General features: G+C 45.2%; 2 protein-coding genes across 4 annotated transcripts in view; both read left to right on the top strand.

The window, feature by feature from the left end:
* vegfba (vascular endothelial growth factor Ba) overlaps window positions 1-3464 on the top strand; it is a 20594-nt gene extending 17130 nt beyond the window's left edge. Inside the window, exons 7-8 of the mRNA XM_083652153.1 lie at window positions 769-948; window positions 3339-3464. Of these exons, the coding sequence (XP_083508279.1) occupies window positions 769-948; window positions 3339-3360 (202 nt within the window). The 3' untranslated portion in view covers window positions 3361-3464. The remainder of the gene's footprint in view (window positions 1-768; window positions 949-3338) is intronic.
* Window positions 3465-10953: 7489 nt separating this feature from the next.
* Window positions 10954-20308, top strand: stx5a (syntaxin 5A). 3 transcript variants are annotated; one of them, XM_083652145.1, is made up of 12 exons: window positions 10954-11051; window positions 11538-11769; window positions 13431-13501; window positions 13746-13801; window positions 13925-13995; window positions 14082-14198; window positions 15005-15061; window positions 15226-15307; window positions 16070-16144; window positions 16295-16401; window positions 16519-16640; window positions 18579-20308. In XM_083652145.1, exons 2-12 carry the CDS (start codon window positions 11707-11709, stop codon window positions 18736-18738), a joined length of 981 nt encoding a protein of 326 aa, XP_083508271.1. In that variant the 5' UTR covers window positions 10954-11051; window positions 11538-11706; the 3' UTR covers window positions 18739-20308. The 3 variants fall into 3 exon arrangements, with proteins under 3 accessions (XP_083508271.1, XP_083508273.1, XP_083508272.1); XM_083652146.1 differs by having other exon boundaries at window positions 10994-11051; window positions 11616-11769; XM_083652147.1 differs by lacking the exon at window positions 16070-16144.
* Window positions 20309-21115: the final 807 nt, after the last annotated feature.

Here is a 21115-nt window from a genome sequence, read left to right as displayed (position 1 = left end):
CTGTGTGGTACGGGCTGGGTCACCACAGACACATCGCCCACACGCTGTGTGGTATGGGCTGGGTCACGACAGATGCATCGCCCACACGCTGTGTGGTACGGGTTGGGTCACCACAGACACATCGCCCACACGCTGTGTGGTACGGGCTGGGTCACCACAGACACATCGCCCACACGCTGTGTGGTACGGGCTGGGTCACGACAGATGCATCGCTCCCACACACTGTGTGGTATGGGCTGGTTCACGACAGACGCATCGCCCACACGCTGTGTGGTACGGGCCAGTTACAGTCTCAGTCACCACAGACGCATCACCTACACGCTGTGTGGTACGGGTCGGGTCACCACGGACGCATCGCCCACACGCTGTGTGGTACGGGCTGGGTCACGACAGATGCATCGCCCACACGCTGTGTGGTACGGGCCAGTTACAGTCTCAGTCACCACAGACGCATCACCTACACGCTGTGTGGTACGGGTCGGGTCACCACGGACGCATCGCCCACACGCTGTGTGGTACGGGCTGGGTCACGACAGATGCATCGCCCACACGCTGTGTGGTACGGGTTGGGTCACCACAGACGCATCGCCCACACGCTGTGTGGTACGGGCCAGTTACTAACAGTCTCAGTCACCACAGATGCATCACCTACACGCTGTGTGGTACGGGCCGGGTCACCACAGATGCATCGCCAACACACTGTGTGTTACGGGCGATTCTGATTTTCATTCTGATTCTGCAGCTAATTTAGTTTTTTCCTCCATCCAGAAGCCCCGCTGTCCCGACCCCTCCCCCTCCCCCCTCCTCGTCTCCCTCTCTGGGGCCCCGCTGTCAGCCCTGCAGAGGGAGGAAGTTGGCGCTGGAGGTGACGACGTGTCGGTGCCGCTGCACCATCAGCGCAGAGAGCTGCAGCCAGAAGGGCCGGAGCCTCAACCCTCGCCGCTGCAGGTCAGTCCACAAGGCAAAAAGAGGACAAACTGCTGCTTGGACTTGTGGGACAGTGCAGTGATTCAAAATGTATCATGAATCATATCCACTGAGGAATTCACTTTTTAGAATCAGCCCTTCAGACTATACAGTGTTGCAGGGATGACATATTAGAATCAGAATAGAATAGAATCGCCCTGGGTTCCCTCGACAAAAACCCAATGAGATTGTTCCATTGGATTTTGGATTATTGCAGAAAATAAGCTCTGTGCCAAACAAAAGTTTATGATAGTTACACGTTTTGTTCAGCAAGATAATCTTCACAAATGAATGACACTTTTATGATTTTTGAAGCGTAAATGTGATTGCCAGAAAACGCTTCTAAAATCATAAAAGTGGTGTTCATTTGTTGTGAAGATGATCTTGCTGAATTAACGTGTAAGTATCATGCAGACCTTATATCAGTCAAAATGATCTTCTATTGAACCCTTCCTCGCTTTCTTTTAATGATCTTATATTGAACCCTTCCTCTCTCTCTTTTAATGATCTTATATTGAACCCTTCCTCTCTCTCTCTTAATGATTGTATATTGAAGCTTTCCTCTCAATCTTTTACTGATCTTATATTGAAGATTCCTCTCTCTCTCTTAATGATCTTATATTGATGCCTTCCCCTCTCTCTCTTAATGATCTTATATTGATGCCTTCCTCTCTCTCTTGATCTTATATTGAACCCTTCCTCTCTCTCTCTTGATCTTATATTGAACCCTTCCTTTCTCTCTCTTAATGATCTTATATTGAACCCTTCCTCTCTCTCTCTTAATGATCTTATATTGAACCCTTCCTCTCTCTCTCTTAATGATCTTATATTGAACCCTTCCTCTTTCTCTTAACTCATTGAGTGCCAATGACGACTATAGTCGTCAATTCAAATAGTAACGTAGAGTGCCAATGACGACTAAAGTCGTCAATTGCGTTTTTTGACGGTGGGACGTGGATCAAAGCCTGATGCATCTCCTGTAAAAATATGGGGGATTTTGAAGGTGTAGAAGCTATTTTACGGACCCATTAGGTGGCGACAGCGCTCTCCAGACCAGAGAAAGGCAAGGAAAAACAGCAAAGAAGCCGTGATGAAAGAGAAACCGATGCATGCTGGAGCCAGAGCGGCACAGATTGCTCTGGCTGGAGCCAACGTTAGCTGCGAACAGCAGCCAATCCGCTCCCACAACTGAGCCCCTCTGTCTCTGCTGCATAGTTTCTCCACACGATTAGCCGCCAGAAAAGGAGACACCCGACACCGAAAAGCCAAACCATTCTCAGCAGTCCGGTTTGGCTTTTCGGTGTCGCGCTGGGAGCCGGCGCACAAAAATGGCGGAGCGCTCCGAAAATAGACGCTGGGTGCGTTAGTCTGTGTGTTAGTGTGGGGATGAGTTTCTCCCAGCTCTGGCATGCAGGCTGTGTGTTAGTGTGGGGGTGAGTTTCTCCCAGCTCCAGCATGCAAGCTGTGTGTTAGTGTGGGGATGAGTTTATCCCAGCTCCAGCAGGAAGAGATTCGTCGCCTGACGCAGGTAGCAGAGATTCGAGCAGAGCCACCAGAGACACTCCCACGGAGGAGGAGTTTGCAGTTGAGGGGGGTGGGGCACGCAGGGCACCACACAACTACACCACGTCACTACATCAGAAAATATTAGCTTCAGAGTCAGTGATGTGCTTGAAATGCTTCATTTCACAAAAGGCTCATTATCTCAGCTTCTAGTTTGAAACGTCTGTTTTTTCTGGTGAAATCAACCTATCTTCTCCGGCTGATAACTAAAGAACGGAAAATGATATCAATAAACTTTTTTTTGCTGATGATACAAGAGAGTCTCATCGTTCTTTGGGCGTGTTCGGTGTTTACATAGTAATATCACACAATATTCTATGGGTCTTGAGTTATCACTGAAAACGCTCTGAAAGGGCTGGCACTGGGAGCATCCATTTTCCAGAAGTGGCTGGCACTCAATGAGTTAATGATCTTATATTGAACCCTTCCTCTCTCTCTCTTAATGATCTTATATTGAACCCTTCCTCTCTCTCTCTTAATGATCTTATATTGAACCCTTCCTCTCTCTCTCTTAATGATCTTATATTGAACCCTTCCTCTCTCTCTCTTAATGATCTTATATAGAACCCTTCCTCTCTCTCTTAATAATCGTATATTGAACCCTTCCTCTCTCTCTCTTAATGATCTTATATTGAACCCTTCCTCTCTCTCTCTTAATGATCTTATATTGAACCCTTCCCCTCTCTCTTAATGATCTTATATTGAACCCTTCCTCTCTCTCTCTTAATGATCGTATATTGAACCCTTCCTCTCTCTCTCTTAATGATCGTATATTGAACCCTTCCTCTCTCTCTTGTGTTTGGGTCCAGATGTGATGCTGAGAGGCCGTGAAGCATCCATCATCCTCTTCTCCTCCAGCTCCTTGTCTCCACCTCTCCTCCGCTGACTCATCCGCCACTCTCAGCGACGCTGCCATGGAGCGTACAGACACTCGGACATCCAGTACCTCACACCAAATGAAATATTTCTGGAGGTACGCGCCCTCGAGAACCCATAACACCACTCGACTCAAGCAACAAGTGAAGCATTCCAGCCTGAATATAGTTTTACGTGTGCAGTCTTGTCATCTCATAACCTGTCAGTCCACGTGTACATGTATCTTCAGAAGTCACACACACTGGAGGGATCGAGGGGTCGACTTGGAGAGATGTGGAAGTGGGTGGCAGTTGCTGCTCATGCAGAATGAATGAACCTGTGGAATCTGCAGTCAACGAGAACTGCTTTTGATCTGCAGTTGAACTTCTGATCTTTACAAGAGAGCAGTGGAAACCAGATGGAAGAGGACCTTTCTTATGGAGTTATGCTATATATTGAACCTTCACTGGAATCTGTGACCTGATCTTCACAGGGAAACTGCACAAGGAGATGGATTGGACACTCACACATACCAATAGGACATAGCCCGTGCACATGAGCTGGTGCCCCTGTGGGTGTGGTGGACCTATAGCTGAGCTGAGTGCGGGGACGGACGGAGTGTATCTGTGTGGTCCCGGCGCTGAAAAGGCCCAGATGGGTTATCCCCGCGCCTGTTCTCCTCTCTCATTCAGAGCGTATAGGACCACGGGCTGGCTCTCCAAGCTGCTTTTTCCGGCGTTTGTTTAATTTGGGTCTTTTGTCTCCATCTTCTCCTCAGCTCCTCGATTGAAAGCAGCCGTTTGCTTCTTCGGGGCAGTGAGGAGAATGACAATAATGAGGCCTGGCGGCCATCCACCGCTTCACACACACACACACACACACACACACACACACACACACACACACATTCACATTCACTCTCTCACTCACTCTCTGTGCTATAGCAGGCACACATGACATAAATGCATACTTACTGAGCACACACACAATGTGAAATGAATGCAGGTATCCATAAGCTTTTCTTCATGCCGCAACAAGTGTGCAAATATATATGTCAGGTGTTTATATTTGCAGTTTATTGCAACGTCTTCATTAAATAATGTATTATGCGCCTGTTTTATATTTTGTTATAATTCTGTCAAGTTGATTGAAAAGTTGTTCTATATTGCAGAATGTTCCTTTGTATTTTTTATTTTTTTTGTTCATCTCTAATCCGTCCGCATAAAGAGTCACTCTGGGTGGCCGGCTATGTACACACTCTGCATCCAAACCAAACAATTTCAACAGAGACGGCTCACACAGGCCACAAAATGGGAGACTATATACATTATAATGTGTAATTGAAATAATCAGCGGGGGCAGTGGTGTCCTAGCCGTTCCCAGTGCCGTGAAAGGAAAACAGGGCTGTTTATGTTGTGTGGTAGAGCTGGGATGGAAAGAGTGTTATTCATTTGGAACATAACTTGTTTATATTCCGGCTGAATCTCGCACTTGGCTCTGGACCGGGAGTGGGGAGTTGAACTACGACTGTGTCAGGGAGGACGAGGAGGGTTGAACAGCTTGTCAGTCAGCGTGACGAGCTGCAGCCAGAGCCTCTGTTGACGCGGAGACGAAACGCATAATGGCATTGACCTTATTCACACGGCGGCCATTTTGAACATTCGGAGTGCGGGGGAAATCAGACAAATATTTATCATTCACAGATTCCACTCTGAAAAACATTCCAAACTAACTGCTCACTTCAAGCAGTTGCGGTTGCTCTTCCCAAAATTGCAGCTGACTTGATAACTGTTTGATAACTGCTCTATAAGTCCTCACTTATGTGTCGAAGTAATCTTAGTATATATCAGAGATGGGGACTTGAGACTTGGACTTGAGTTGCACTTAAGTCACACACACACAGTGACTTGAGACTTGTCCTCAAAGACTTGACTTGGACTTGAGATTTGGGACTTGTGAACAATCTTTATTTTTGTGTGTATTAACATTAAGGAAAGGTCTACTAATAATAATGTCAACTAATAAATGCTGATGCTGTATGCTAATAGATAGAGTGCGGATAATACAGTAGCCTACATGCTTTGAAACCCTTAGTTGTAGCTATGCAGTGTTCTAAGCAGACTGGATGGCATGCAGCAGATGATAGAACGCTCATCCATAAGAGACTTGAGACTTGACTTGGACTCTAGCTCAAAGACTTGAGACTTGACTTGGACTTGCAGAAAATGACTTGTGAGCATCTCTGGTATATATATACCGTATGCCTAGTCTGGGGCCAAAAGCGTAGCACCACGTCATCCGGCGCGGTGTTCCGCCGGGAACGGCCCCCCAAAAAAAACAATTCTGCTCTGAAAACAGGGCGTCATAGTAACATAAATAAATGTGATCTGCGTTATCTAGCTATGTAGCTACCAAATAAAATGAACTAACACCATATAAAACCATCTTTCTATGGGGACAAAGCAGAAAAACCAGCGGAACATCCGGGTCTTAGGGCGGATGATCATTCCCTGTAGTAATGGGTACCAGGCGATGTTACCGTATGCCAATCTTCTGGGGAGTTTCCCACCTTGAATGTTCAAAATGGCCACTGTGAATACGGTCTAGTAGTTGAACCCTTTTTGACACCTATTCAGACCCTGTGTCCTTTTCCCTAGCGTCATTTTCCATGGTAAACAATGGGCCAAATATAATGTGAGACTCCATGCTTCACAGGCCATAATGAGTGATACCATCCTGCTAATTAAAGGAAGGAAAGAAGAGGGAGTGTGCAGTCCATATTCTGAATACGTAGCTGGATGACAGCTCCGCGCTCAAGACCTTTGTTTCAGTGGCTAGTATGATAGGCTTTGTACTTAAGCTCTATTGAGAGAGATTATGAGATTATATTTCCCACGCTTCATTGTTCCATGTCTGTCCTCCTAACTTTATCAATCAATGCTTCAATCACTACCTCTGTATTATAACACACTAATGACCAAGTATTAGAACATTGTTGTTACCGTCCCTGTTTTTTTGTTTTTGTTTTTTCTCGAAAGATGATAAAGTTTTTTTATTTACATTTAGCAATAAGCCCATCTCCAGTGTGGAGACTTGACTCTTCTAGCTGAGTTTAGAGGAACCTATAGGACTTTTCTGAAGTGTGTACATGCCATTGGGACAGATTGGGGGTGAACTGAGTACAGACCGGACACTGTGTGTTAGTCTGGAACAGGAGCTGGTTTCCCAAAGCCGTTGTAGCCTATGAATCTAATGATTAAGGTTCTTAGATTTTTTAATTGGTTCCTCTTGTTATCCTCATACAAAGGATGGTCTGTATTCACATTTATAAATAAACCAACCAGTCGTCATTTTTTTAATAATAATAATATATAGGCCTGCATAATTGTGTGAAAGCAATTAAGCAAAGACGTGTTTTGGCTGAGAATGTTTTGGGAAACCACGGCCTCCATGGTCAAATGAACTCACATCGCAGAGCTCAGTGTCACACGTATGACACATGGAAAACATTCCATCTGAAAGAGTTGTGACGCTGAGAGATCAGACACTAAATTATAATGCAAAACAAGCACAGTCAAATAGTGCTTGCTGGTTTGAGCTGTATCGACAGCACATTTGTGTCCGGTGATTTCAAAGTCACAACTCTTTGTGTGGCTTTGGACATATCAATAATATCCAAATGTCCTTATCCTGTGTCAGTATCTAATAACAATGTGCTTTGTAGCTGCACAAAAGTAGCCCTATCCTAGCCTCGAGTGTCTTAGTAGCTGATAGAGACCCCTTACTAAAGTAGGCTACATAACCTTTTATAATCTCTCATATCCAGCCATGATCTTGTGTATGACGTAGTGCCTATACATTTCGAAATGTATTTGTAACTTCATTCCAGCTGTAGACTACTCTGCCACAACTCTCTTCTCTGCAAACACCTTGTACTACTCTAGCCTGTGTATGAAGACAAGGACTACACTCTTTTTTTTGCTGCTACACCATTTGTGCCCTATATGATGTACGTGTAAAACAATGCAGTCTCATGTTATATTAGTGTATCCTGTATAAAAGCCAATTAATGGAGCCATTGTCCACATGAACGTGTATACTGCACCGTCAAAGATATCGGGAATCATACCAGGACACAACCGTGATGTTACAGATGTTATTAAAGGAAATGTGTTATTTTTCGTATAAAACTCTCATTTATCTCTTCTCGGATGCTTTGCGCCCCTTTGATGTCGTCCTCCTCCCCTCTTTTCCTCCACCCCCCCCCCCCCTCTCTCTGTTTTTTTTATTTCTCATTTGACTCTAATGAAAGGTAAACAGGCATTTTGATTAGAGCGCCACCCTGGGACAGACGAGTGCGTGTGCGAGTGACGTGATGTTATGAGACACAACATTGTCTCCTCTCCTCCTCTCGTCTGTTCTGCTGAGTCAAGAGCTCGTCCAGTACGGAGTGTGCAGCCGGCGCAGGTGCGTGTGCGCTTGTGTGTGTGTGTCTGTGCTTGTATAGCTATCTTAGTGAGGACCAATTTGAGTTTTATACCTGGGAAGTGAGGACATTTTAGGAAAGTGAGAGGACATTTTGGCCGGTCCTCACTTTCTCACACACCTCCAAAGGGCTGTTTGAAGGTTAAGGTTTTAAGGGTTAGGAATTGGGTTTAGGTTAAGGTTAGGCATTTAGTTGTGATGGTTAAGGTTATAGGGTTAGGGGCTAGGGCAGTGGTTCTCAAAGTGCGGTCCGGGGACCCCCAGGGGTCCAGGTGGGTAGTTGGAGTCAGGTGATGATGATGATGATGATGCAATTCGATATGCAGTCTTTATAAATCCTCTTACTACTTTTTCACAAAGCAGCACAGACTTAAGACTTTACACTGATAATGAAGGCCTGCTGTGTATACACTGATATTATATGTATGTGACACTATGATTGATACTGTAGTGATGACATGCATCTATTAGCAATTATTTAAATAATTCTGTTTCTTCACACTCTTTGCTTCTCCTTCCTGTGCGAGAATGATGTTGCTCTGTATCCCAAGAGGAGGAGAGGAGAGGAGAGGAGCTGAAGGCTGCTGCCAACCTATAGAGGGCATTCTGCCACTACTAGGCCTAAATATAGCTGCAAGATTAGGGAGACGTCAGAGGAGGGCGAGCCAGCCTGGATGGAGATGGAGAGAGAGAATGAGTCATGCATTACAGAAAGGATGCCTTTTTGCTAAATGTGTTTCCAAAAGCCTGGCTCTCATACTAAGTACTGACAGACCTACTTACACCTTGACAAGACTCTTTTATTTTGGCTATTTCTCTGTCTGTCCGTATATGAATACATATATGAATTTGACTTGTTTCCATCCTTCTGCCTGTATGTTCGACTGGTAGCTTGTTCCTCTCTCTCTCTCTCTCTCTCTCTCTCTCATTCTCTGCACTTCCATCAGTGAAGCAGGACTTCCTGTATTTTTCCACCTTGCTCGCTCTGCTGTGTGGAGTTGTGTTTTGCCAGTGAGCCGTGTTTTCCTCCCTTGCCTTTTTGTAGCAGCAGCTGTGTTGAAGCAGGTACTGGACGCTATCTGGCCCGCAAGCGTATGTTGTCAGATGGTATCTGTGTGTGTGTGTGTGTGTGTGCGTGCGTGTGCGTGTGTGTGTGTGTGTGTGTGTGTGTGCGTGCGTGCGTGCGTGCGTGCGTGTGTGTGTGTGTGTGTGTGTGTGCGTGTGCGTGTGCATGTGTGTGTGTGTGTGTCTGTGTCTGTGCAAGAGAGACAGACAGAGAACTAAAGTACAATATCTGCAGTGTAGTATGTTCATGTGTGCTGACCGTGGCCGGTCTCTGTCAAACGGACAGGAAAGTGAGTGTTGTGACTTTCCCTTGTGATTCTAAAGAGCTTTTTTTTTGTACAAAAGCAAACAAGCGGCGTTATCTCCAACCGAAACATGGATGCCTCGTCTGTCTCAGTCGGGCGAAGGACACGACCCTCGATGAAAGATTTACATGAGAAACTACATCTGCAAAGTCAACAAGTCACACATGTGGCCTCTTTATGTGGAAGATAAATTATACTAGGGCTAAAAAGATATATTCTATTCTATTCTATTCTATTCTAATAAGCATCATTGTGTTCAGCAAAACAGACTGAATCCCCATAATGCCATAGAGGCTGTGTTATGGGTAGAGGGGATGTCTTTGGAGAAGTGAGGGACAGATGAGAGGTGGCAGATAGGTGAGGGCATAGCTGTGGTCTGGGCCTGCAGGCTCATGTCAGACAGAGGATGTGGGTACCAGTAGGAGCAGCAGGAGATCAGAGTGCCTCCTGGATTGTTATCTCTCTCTCTCTCTCTCTCTCTCTCTCTCTCTCTCCCTCTCTCTCTCTCTCTCTCTCTCTCTCTCTCATCCTCTCTCCCTCTCTCATTCCATACCAGCAGAGAGACTAATCTGGAGCAGCAGCCAATCAGATCCTCTCTCCCTCTCTGTCTCTCAATGAGCAGGTGTGTTCCCTGAACTTTAAGACCCGCTCGTGTTTTAAGATCTATGTAAAATATTCATATTTGAATAATAATTTGATTTTGAGTCAATGGGGATATACAAATATAGTTAATCTCAAAAGTTTAACTGCATGGACACAAGATGTATCCTACTTCACTGTAAAGTCCATTCTCTGTATGTGCACTGGAGATGCCAAGTTTCCACATCACACTTTTGTAAGTTGAATATTGGACAGGGATTGGCTTCCAAGCTATTTTGTGATGTCACAAATCATCATAGGCCTCCTAAATTTTCGATTTGATTTTCAATGAGCATTGAGCACAGAGAAACTTTCCACTTTCAGCAGATGAATGTGAAAACAACCTTCTAGTGTCATACTCTACACACACACACATCATTCTACACAGTGAAGCTCAAACATTCAACTAAAGCAGACATCAGCATTATGCGGCCCGGGGGCCAGAACCGGCCCTCATGATGGTTCTGCCTGGCCCGGGAGGTCTAAGACAAACCCCAACAGCATTTTACTTATGAAGCGAATGAGATGACCTAAATTGGCTGTTTGGAGTGATTTTTAATATAATAAATGCTCAAGAATAAGTACAGTATGTCACTTCCAGACCAGAAATTACATCACAGGTGAAGTTATCATTTAATTAAAATGTTGTTGTTATTATTACTGACTACAGTTTCTTTGCAAGACAATTTGGTAAAGGTTAATGATCAGTTCACCACTCAGCTATGCTACTGAAGGACAGAAGATCTAGGATCCATCTAGGAGCTGCGTGGCACCAGTGAGTGAGGAGAGGAGAGTACCTGCAGCAAAGGGATACACTGTAGACTGTATCCTTTTTGCTGATACAGGATGTACCAATAATAATAATAATAATACATCGGATTTATATAGCGCTTTTCCAAATGCTCAAAGACGCTTCACAATACAAAACAATATAATACCATAACTTAAGAAAAGAGCCAATGACTTTTATATCATAAACAAGTGTAAACAATGGACGTGGCGCCCTCTGGCGGCAATATCTGACACCAACAGGGACTTTCACTCACTGTAGGTAGACGTGGCAATGACGTCAATGCCGGAAATGACCCGGATCGGAACTTTAACTCTCTGGGCTGGCTAGTTTTTGCTAGAACCATCGAGGGGCTCATGAAATATTGTGTAATATCGATTGAGGTAAGCTGGAGTTGTTCGATTTTACCTGATAAGCATGGCTATATATGTCCAAATACAAGGGGTTAGTTTTGGTCGAAGTTTACGCAGGTAAATTGTCGAGAGCAAATGAAAGCTGGGTTAGCTTTCTGTAGCTAACTGTTAGCTTGTGGTGATCCAGAGGCCAGAATCAGCTGAGCGGCCTACAAACAGACAGAACGCTATCACACTTCACGATATAACGCTGCGTTAGCCAATGCCGTTTTTTTAACCAGACTGTAGCTATATTTGTTAATTTGGCTGTATAACTATTCATTTTCGTGTTTATCTTTCAGTTGTGTTGGCTTAGCCGTGTACGTCAATGTTGGTATTAGCGAGCTGTAATGTTGACCGGGGTTATTATGGCTGTTTGCCTTTGGTGTAACAAGTACCTCTAGTCTAACAGTCAGTCAATTAATAAGATAACGAGTCAAAATGTTGATTTGACGCGTCTCTTTTACGTTGCCGCAGAAATGTGTGTAAACAATGTTGACGGACGAGTCGTGAGCTGTGTGATGTGAGAGCTGTCTGTCCACACCGCGGGAGCAGGTCTATCTGTCCATCTGACAGAGCGAGGACCCGGTGCATCGACCCAGCCCAGGGCTTTTCTGCTGTGGGCTCCTGACTTACCGGCGGCAGGATGACGTGCCGTGACCGGACCCTCGAGTTCCAGTCGGCCTGTAAATCTCTCCAGGGCAGACAGGTATGTTTGGGTAGTACTGTGTAGGATGCCTCAATGAAACACCAAATAATTCCAAAACAAATGATAGTCTATATTCTATCAGACTATGGCAGACTTTGGCATGGCTAAAAGTCATGCCAAATGTCAATCATGTGATAAATGTATTTTCTGTTTTCTGTCAAGCTGTGTGTGTGTGGGGGGGGACTATTTCGATCTCTGTGCCGGGCTAAACTCACCTTATTTCTGCACTTTGAAGCCACAGGTAGGGGGGTCGGAATTTTATTTGCTCCAAAAGGTGAGCGGTTATCCTTTTAAAAGACAAAGTTTGACTAGAATCAACCAGAGTCCAGACGCATGCGCATTGGCATCATTTGGTGATTCTGCTGGGGAAAATAAATTGAGGTTCTGGGCTAGTGCATGTTTTGTTCCACCGATTGTACCCTTTTTGCCCTTTTTTTTCGAAAGGTTGTTGGCAATTTGAGCAATGTGTCACATCTGCCATCTTTCTGACTATCTTTGCTGTTCAGGGGACTGTGGCTAAATATGAAATGATGCCAGTACGCATGCGTCTGGACTCTGGTTCCAGACAACTAGCCGATTCTCGTCAAACGTTGTCTTTTAAAAGAATAACCGCTCACTTTTTGGAGCAACTAAGATTCCGATATAATAAGGTTGCCTGTTGGTGTATGCCATGCGACCCTACCTGTGCCTTCAAAGTGCGGAAATAAGGTGAGTTTAATGCCCGACGCAGATTTCCTCAAGAATTTTGGCTAGGTCATGGAAGGACTCTTTCATTAGTGAAGTCTTGAGACGAGACCATGATTGAAAGAGTCTGAGGGCTAGGGGGTCTCATTTGTCCACATTTGCAGATGCTTTAAAACACACTGACACACACACACACACACCATACACACACTGACACACACACACACACACACACACACACACTGACACACACACACACACACACACACACACACCGCACCTGCCAACATTAGTCTAAAAGAGAACCCATTTGAACATATTCTTTCCCTCGCCAACATGTAGCCTAACTTTGTGGAGCATTATTTAGCCACCTTCCTGACAAATTAGCATGATGTGGGTGTGGTACAAATTGATGCCTTTAGGTCATCTAGTTTAATATGATACCAGTATTTTCACTCTGGCTTTAAAACCGCTACAGCCTCTGAAAGACAGTAAACCTTATCATGAATCAGACCAAATACCATCATATCACCTAACTCATCGCACTTAGAGAACTCGTGCTCTAAACTAAATGTAGTATCTATTCCCCTCTTGATAAAGAACCAAGACTTTAGACTGCACCAGGACTGTAAATATTCATGTGAAAAATGACTTTACCAAATAAGCTATGCAGTGTTTTCACTCTCAATCTTTGTAGCAGTGATAACAGTCAAGTCAGTTAGTTTTGGTTTTGGTTCCCCACACCCCCATTCCTGCTTTTGTTTTGTTTTGTTTTGTTGTGTTCAGTTGACCTACTTGTCTGGACATTTTGGGTATAATTGAGCTGGGGAATGTTTCTGTGACTTTACTTCAATTCTTCTTGTCTTGCTGTGATGGCCCACCAACGCTAATTGATTTACAAGGTGTTTACATTTTGGTCTCAGTCACTTCTTTTAAATGTGTCTCTAATTCTCACACTGCTTTGTCTTCCATGGCAGAATGGAGTCCAGCCCAGTAAACCAGCGCTCAGCGCCCTCAAGCAGCGCAGCGACTTCACCGTTTTCGCCAAGTGAGTGCCATGGAGCCAGTTTTCTCACTTCTCTCAACAACTCACACATATTTACACACTTGCTTGTTCTTCTTTGTTGACTTTGGGAGTTCATATAATTTGTATTCCCACAGTATAATTCCCCTTGTTCGTGTTTCTTTATTGCATGTGAACCGCACGCACACTTGTTGCACCTGTATAACATAGCTAATTTTTATCATGTGTGCATAGAACGCTAAAAAAAAGTTGTTCTGTCATCTTGCAGGAGAATTGGAAAAGACTTGAGCAATACGTTTGCCAAACTGGAGAAGCTCACCATTTGTAAGTGACCCTTGACAGCAGTTTCGGAGTGGAAGTGATTTAAAAAGCTCTGTGTCTGTGTCGATGGTCTGTGTGCGAGAGTCCAGTGTGCTGATACTGCGTACTGTTGTTTTGATGTTTCAGTGGCGAAAAGAAAATCCCTATTCGACGACAAGGCAGTGGAGATTGAGGAGCTAACATACATCATTAAACAAGTGAGATGATATCTCCAATCAGCAAATGTCCACTGAATGTTAAAAACGATGTACCCTGTGCTTCATATCTGTGTTTGTGTGTGCAGGACATCAACAGTCTAAACAAACAGATAGCCCAGCTGCAGGACTTGGTGAGGTCCCGCGGGGCTCCGGGTGGCCGACATATCCAAACCCACTCCAACACCATTGTCGTCTCATTACAGGTACAGTGAATCCAGTCTAGTCTGTCTGCATTAACACAAGGCACATATGCTCATCTTTGTCTTCAATCCATCTTAAATCTGGTTCAAACCTAAATAAGACCAGACTAATAGTTTTGCTTAATAACGTTGTTTATTGTTAACATATTGATATCAATATTCTTTTGACTCGCAACAGTCATGGAAGAAGCCAAATAGCACATTTTTCTCATACATAAGTCCCAAGTAAAAGCTCTTGTAATAGGTCAAAACAACTTGACCTTGTACATACAATCGTTTGTCTAAGAAAACATTCAACATTTTAACAGAACTAGTGCAGTGCCTGTTCGCCCGCTGCTGCGCAGATTGCTTGTTTGGTCCAAGTTTATTAATATTGGACGTGTCCAAATTACACCAAATCGACATTGCACTGTATAGCTATTCATTTAGTGTGGTTTTGGTGTCAGTTCTGCTTAATAACAATTTTTTATTGTTAACGTATTTAACTCGCAACAGAGTCCTCGGGTCCCCAGCAACACACCCGCCAAGTGTGAAGTAGATCGGACAAAAGTTCTTGAGATATGCGAAGGACACAGACAGAGATTCCTGGAATTAGTAGAGATACTAACAAATACTGGTGCTATTATGCTATTGTCTCATTTGACATTTATACTAACAAATACTCGTGCTATTATGTATGTCATTTGAAATGTTTAGAATTTCATTAGGAAAGGTGTACAGAAAACCTGATTACACAACAATGCACATGCAAGTGTATACAATCGAAGTTGAATTTGGTTTCAATTGGCTGTATCTGTTGTTGTTCACAGTCCAAACTGGCTTCAATGTCCAATGACTTCAAGTCAGTCCTGGAAGTCCGAACAGAGGTAAGATGTGTTTGTTTTGCCACCATTATTCATTCCTCCTTACTGAAGACAGAACATGGAGGAAAAGGGTTTTGGATTGGGAAGAGGGTAGTCGTGCTCACCGCCGACGTGTGTGTGTGTGTGTGTGTGTGTGTGTGTGTGTGTGTGTGTGTGTGTGTGTGTAGAACCTGAAGCAGCAGCGCAGCAGGAGAGAGCAGTTCTCCCAGCCTCCGGTCTCCTCCTCTCCTCTCATGGCCAACAACTTTAGTAAGTACTTTCACACTCAGCTTCCTGCTTGTAGCTCACTATGATTTTCACGAGGGTCTCATAGTAATATCATCTGCATTGTGCTACCAACAGGCAAACGCCTAAGGGCATGTTCACACTATTATTTTTTTCCTTTTGGTCGTAAAAAAAAAAAACACTACCTCAGCTGCATTTTGTCCTAATTAAGCAAAGTGGCTTGTGCAGCAGCACAAACTTAGATTCTGTACAACTCTGACAAACTTACCAGAAACCCTAATCTGCTCCCATCAGAGTCACAACTAACAACCCACTTTTCCACCGCTACTTCCTGTTTTCACCCTGGTTGTTGTAGTAAACTATCAACCGCCACATAGCATGAAACCCCGCCTCCTCTTCATGTACGCTCCTTTTGAAAAGTTGAACCTTTCTCAGCTTTCTCTGCCTAAAAGAAGCCAGGCAAAGTGCTTTTTCCAAAACGTTCTCTGCTCTCCATCTTGTTTCATATGAAAATGGAGCTGGCAGTTAGACAGTGTCATAGTGTGAACACACCCTTACTGCTTTTTGGTTTTGGCTTAATGAAGCAATATTCGACAACTCTGGCTCCCGTTCTAATTACCAGAGACCCAGTAATTTTATGAGCACAGGGAGCTGCTACGCTTCCTATGCAGGCCTATACTTTTTAAATGATCAGCTGTTGCCATAAATAGGGACTGCTCAAAATCCATGTGATTGATTCTTACTGTATTTGGTCATCTATAATGCAAAAATTAAAAAACATTTTAGGGAGCCGCAAAAAAGGGGCCCAGGAGCCGCATGCAGCTCGCGAGTACCAGGGCTATACATCCTCAAATTTGAAAGGTATTTCCCTGGAATGTTTGACTCTCCCAGCGGGTATAACTAGCTGCTGTGTGTGCCCGCTGTACTTTCTGTTTTTCCCCTCTACCGTTGAGGATTTTGACCTGATATTGTTGCACATGTGTGTTTGTTTGTCTGTCCTCCCCCTCCCAGAGAGCTCAGTCTTGATGCAGGACGAGTCCAGGAGTATGGGGGACCATACGGCCATCGACATGGACTCCCCATCCAACCCCTTGCAACTCCAGCTTATCGACGAGCAGGTAGACTGTTTGCTAATGTCTGTCTAAGTGAGATGAGGGGATTATGCATCCTTTTGGGAATGGTGACCAGGCGTGAAACATCTAACATGCACATTCTTCCTGGTCGTGCCGTTACAGGACTCGTACATCCAGAGCCGCGCAGACACCATGCAGAACATCGAGAGCACCATCGTGGAACTGGGCTCTATATTCCAACAGCTGGCACACATGGTCAAGGAGCAAGAGGAGACCATCCAAAGGTGAGAGGGAGGCAGGGTCAAGGGTAGAGAGATCACCCAGGCTGAGGAAGGCAGGGTCAAGGTGAGAGAGATCACCCAGGCTGAGGAAGGCAGGGTCAAGGTGAGAGAGATCACCCAGGCTGAGGAAGGCAGGGTCAAGGGTAGAGAGATCACCCAGGCTGAGGAAGGCAGGGTCAAGGTGAGAGAGATCACCCAGGCTGAGGAAGGCAGGGTCAAGGTGAGAGAGATCACCCAGGCTGAGGAAGGCAGGGTCAAGGTGAGAGAGATCACCCAGGCTGAGGAAGGCAGGGTCAAGGTGAGAGAGATCACCCAGGCTGAGGAAGGCAGGGTCAAGGGTAGAGAGATCACCCAGGCTGAGGAAGGCAGGGTCAAGGTGAGAGAGATCACCCAGGCTGAGGAAGGCAGGGTCAAGGGTAGAGAGATCACCCAGGCTGAGGAGGGGTCAAGGTGAGAGAGATCACCCAGGCTGAGGAAGGCAGGGTCAAGGGTAGAGAGATCACCCAGGCTGAGGAAGGCAGGGTCAAGGTGAGAGAGATCACCCAGGCTGAGGAAGGCAGGGTCAAGGTGAGAGAGATCACCCAGGCTGAGGAAGGCAGGGTCAAGGTGAGAGAGATCACCCAGGCTGAGGAAGGCAGGGTCAAGGGTAGAGAGATCACCCAGGCTGAGGAAGGCAGGGTCAAGGTGAGAGAGATCACCCAGGCTGAGGAAGGCAGGGTCAAGGTGAGAGAGATCACCCAGGCTGAGGAAGGCAGGGTCAAGGGTAGAGAGATCACCCAGACTGAGGGAGGCAGGGTCAAGGTGAGAGATCACCCAGGCTGAGGAAGGCAGGGTCAAGGTGAGAGAGATCACCCAGGCTGAGGAAGGCAGGGTCAAGGTGAGAGAGATCACCCAGGCTGAGGAAGGCAGGGTCAAGGTGAGAGATCACCCAGACTGAGGGAGGCAGGGTCAAGGGTAGAGAGATCACCCAGGCTGAGGAAGGCAGGGTCAAGGTGAGAGATCACCCAGACTGAGGAAGGCAGGGTCAAGGGTAGAGAGATCACCCAGGCTGAGGAAGGCAGGGTCAAGGTGAGAGAGATCACCCAGGCTGAGGAGGGGTCAAGGTGAGAGAGATCACCCAGGCTGAGGAAGGCAGGGTCAAGGTGAGAGAGATCACCCAGGCTGAGGGAGGCAGGGTCAAGGTGAGAGAGATCACCCAGGCTGAGGAAGGCAGGGTCAAGGGTAGAGAGATCACCCAGGCTGAGGAGGGGTCAAGGTGAGAGAGATCACCCAGGCTGAGGAAGGCAGGGTCAAGGGTAGAGAGATCACCCAGGCTGAGGAGGGGTCAAGGTGAGAGAGATCACCCAGACTGAGGAGGGGTCAAGGTGAGAGATCACCCAGACTGAGGAGGGGTCAAGGTGAGAGAGATCACCCAGGCTGAGGAGGGGTCAAGGTGAGAGAGATCACCCAGATCTGTTCTGGGGAGAAATGAGCTTTGCTTGGGCAGTTTTTGAACAGTCTTTGGGCTGGAAACCATCAGCTGTATCTGGTAATCCGCCTGACTGCAGCTTTGGCCTTTTTTTTTTTTTAACATGCAAGCAGGTAACGCTAGCTTTACTTATCTGTCTCAAAGGAGCCTTTTTTTGTGACCAAGCCTTTTGATAAGGCTACGTTAGCCTTGTTGCTAATGTTAGCTTTGAGTTAAGTTGTGACAGTCTACTAACTGACTTATCCACACGGTTCTCAAGGGGGGTCCGGCTGCAGAACTCCGCTGTCTGTCCAGCAACATGCGTCTTAAAAATTTAACTTGGAGAACCGTGGGGGTACCCTGTATAAAAATAGACATTTGAGAAAATTTGTGAGAGATATTTTTATACATTTATTTGAAAGAAATGTGATGAGCTGTAATAGATAAATTGGTCCCGTTTCATTGAACTGCTGTTTGCTGTGTGCGTCCCGCAGGATCGATGCCAACGTGGAGGACACCCAGCTGAACGTGGAGGCGGCCCACTCAGAGATCCTCAAATACTTCCAGTCGGTCTCCTCCAACCGCTGGCTGATGATCAAGATCTTCCTTGTCCTCATCGTCTTCTTCATCGTCTTTGTCGTCTTCTTCGCCTAAAAGCAACGAGGAGCGGCTGAGCGGAGGGGCAAAGCACATTGAACAAGGGGAGGAGTTTGAGCTGGACTAAACGGAGCCGGTTTGTAGGACAGGCTTGTCTGTCAAAATGACGGTTTGTTGGAGACTCGGGATCCAGGCAGATGTAGGCGTGTCTGTTATTCCCAAGCCATAGAGAGGAACCCTATTGATCTCAATTTGACAAATTGCTCTGGAGAGTAATGTTGTCGAACTCTGTCCAAATCCCAACACAACTCTGTAGTGTTCCTTTTGACCAATTAATCATAAACATTTAATCAAAAAATGGTTATTTAATGGTTTGATTCTGCAAACTTTGTTTTCCTTTCCTTTCGTTCCCCCTGCTTTTTCATCATGTCATCCATTGGTTGTTGCAAAGAAGACGGAACATCAAAATTGGAGCAAATTGGAGTTTTGTTCTTAAATCTCTTTTCTTCTTAGTTCTTTTTATCGAAGAGCGGGACAACCTCCTGCTGCTTATCGATTCCTCGCCCACCGTCATTCAGTTATGTTGTGAAACATTTTTTAATTCTGTTAACGTCTTTTTTTGCGTTTCGAGGTTTATTTGCCAAATGGGTACACTTACAGGACTGTGACACAATGCAAAGACACTTTCTGTGGTCCAGCTCATCTGCGTCGTGAAGGCACGGGGGACCAGCTGGCACTACAGTCACCTGAAGGGGGGGATTTTCCTGGTATAACCCAGTCACGGACATCAGTGTGGTTTAGATCAGAGTGATCTGTAAGAATGGTTGATAAGTTGTGTAACAAACTGTGTTTGACATGAAGCTGTTTGTGATCGCTCCACTGCAAAGGTGTGAACCTCACCTAGTCAATAATGCCACAGGGACGCTCAAGCAAATGGACAGGATCTGGGATTGACATCGGTGCTTATGAAGGGGATATACTGGTCCTGAGGGCCCACTAATGAAGTGACTTCACCAGATTCCCTGGAAGTGTCTGGTTGGGTGTCACTGCTTTAGTCTCTTCCCATCTCCTCTTTACCAATCTATCTAATGTACAGGATGTTATTTAAATGACCACAGCAGGAAAACATTCTTTCTAAATTTTCCCTGTCCTTTCTTTTTTTAGCCAAATGCCTTGACTTCAGTGTATAAAGTGCAAATAGAAACTATGATATATTGACAAGAAGTTGCATATTAATAAAAGAATAATAGGGTGTTGGCATTCATGGCTTGGATTTTCTTTGGATAAGAGGATTAGTCAGCAGTGATATAATTGGCCATGTTGGTCTATTTGTGTGAGGCTAGCCAATGGCCTCACACTAATCTGAGCTGTGCTGCATTCTATTATCCATCATACAGACTACACCGACACATGGGATTTGTTGTTCTTCCTTATTTCTCTTCATTTATCGTAGTCCAGATCAACAGCATTATCTGGGACCTCCTCTGGATAACAGTTTGCTTTTAAAGTCGTAGCGAAGTGGCCAGGTCATGTGATCACTCCTTTTCTGTTTAGATGTGCAAAGACTTAAAATGCATCACACCACTGAGCCAAAGTCCAAGAGTCAAACTGATGTAACCAATCTTTATCGACATTGTTATCAAAATTGATCAAACATCTGTGTGTGTGTGTGTGGGGGGGGGGTGTGGGGGGGTGTTTTAATCACATAGCTGTAATATGTCCCCCCCCCCTCCACATCCATAATAGTCACAATAAAAAAAAACATGACAGGTGATTCTAGCTGTTTTCTGCTAGCAAGGGTATGCGTGTACAGTTGAAGTTCGTTAACATACACTTAGGTTGAGTCTTAGTCATTAAAATAAATTTTTAACCACAATCTACTTTGTGCATGACACCAAGGCAAGTCAATTTTGCAAAAATTATTTAGACTGATTATCTAACTTATAATTTACTATATCACAATTTCAGTGGTCAATGCCTGATTCAACTTTTCAATAGCAATTTATGACAAGTAGGCATCTCGCGCGCTACGCGCACTCGATTCCTAGGCTCGACCGCTGCGTGGCCTTGCCCGCAGCTCGGCTGTTGTGTGGCCTCGGCCGCTCTATTGGCGCACATCAGTGTTTCCCATACATAAAGGAATTTGTGGCGGGCCGCCACAATAATATTTGGACCGCCACAATAAGATGTTGACCAAAAAAAAAAAAAATTTTTTTTTTTTTTTACAGTGCACCTGAACGCAACATGCAAGATATCCGCTGAATAAGTGTCCAATAAATGTTCATGTCATTCTGGCCAATACTTCTGTTATAGCATTTCAGTCTGGAATATGGAATATCTTTCAATAATCTATGATTTAGCTGCTAAATTGTCAAATACCGCCATCTGCTCGCTACCCAGGCACTTATGTACATATGTACTTAACCCAACTAAC

The sequence above is a fragment of the Poromitra crassiceps genome, assembly GCF_964638095.1.
Source record: "Poromitra crassiceps genome assembly, chromosome: 15".
NCBI lineage: Eukaryota > Metazoa > Chordata > Actinopteri > Beryciformes > Melamphaidae > Poromitra > Poromitra crassiceps.
The sequence above is the reverse complement of the archived record's forward strand: the minus strand, read 5'-3'. Positions and strand labels throughout refer to the sequence as shown.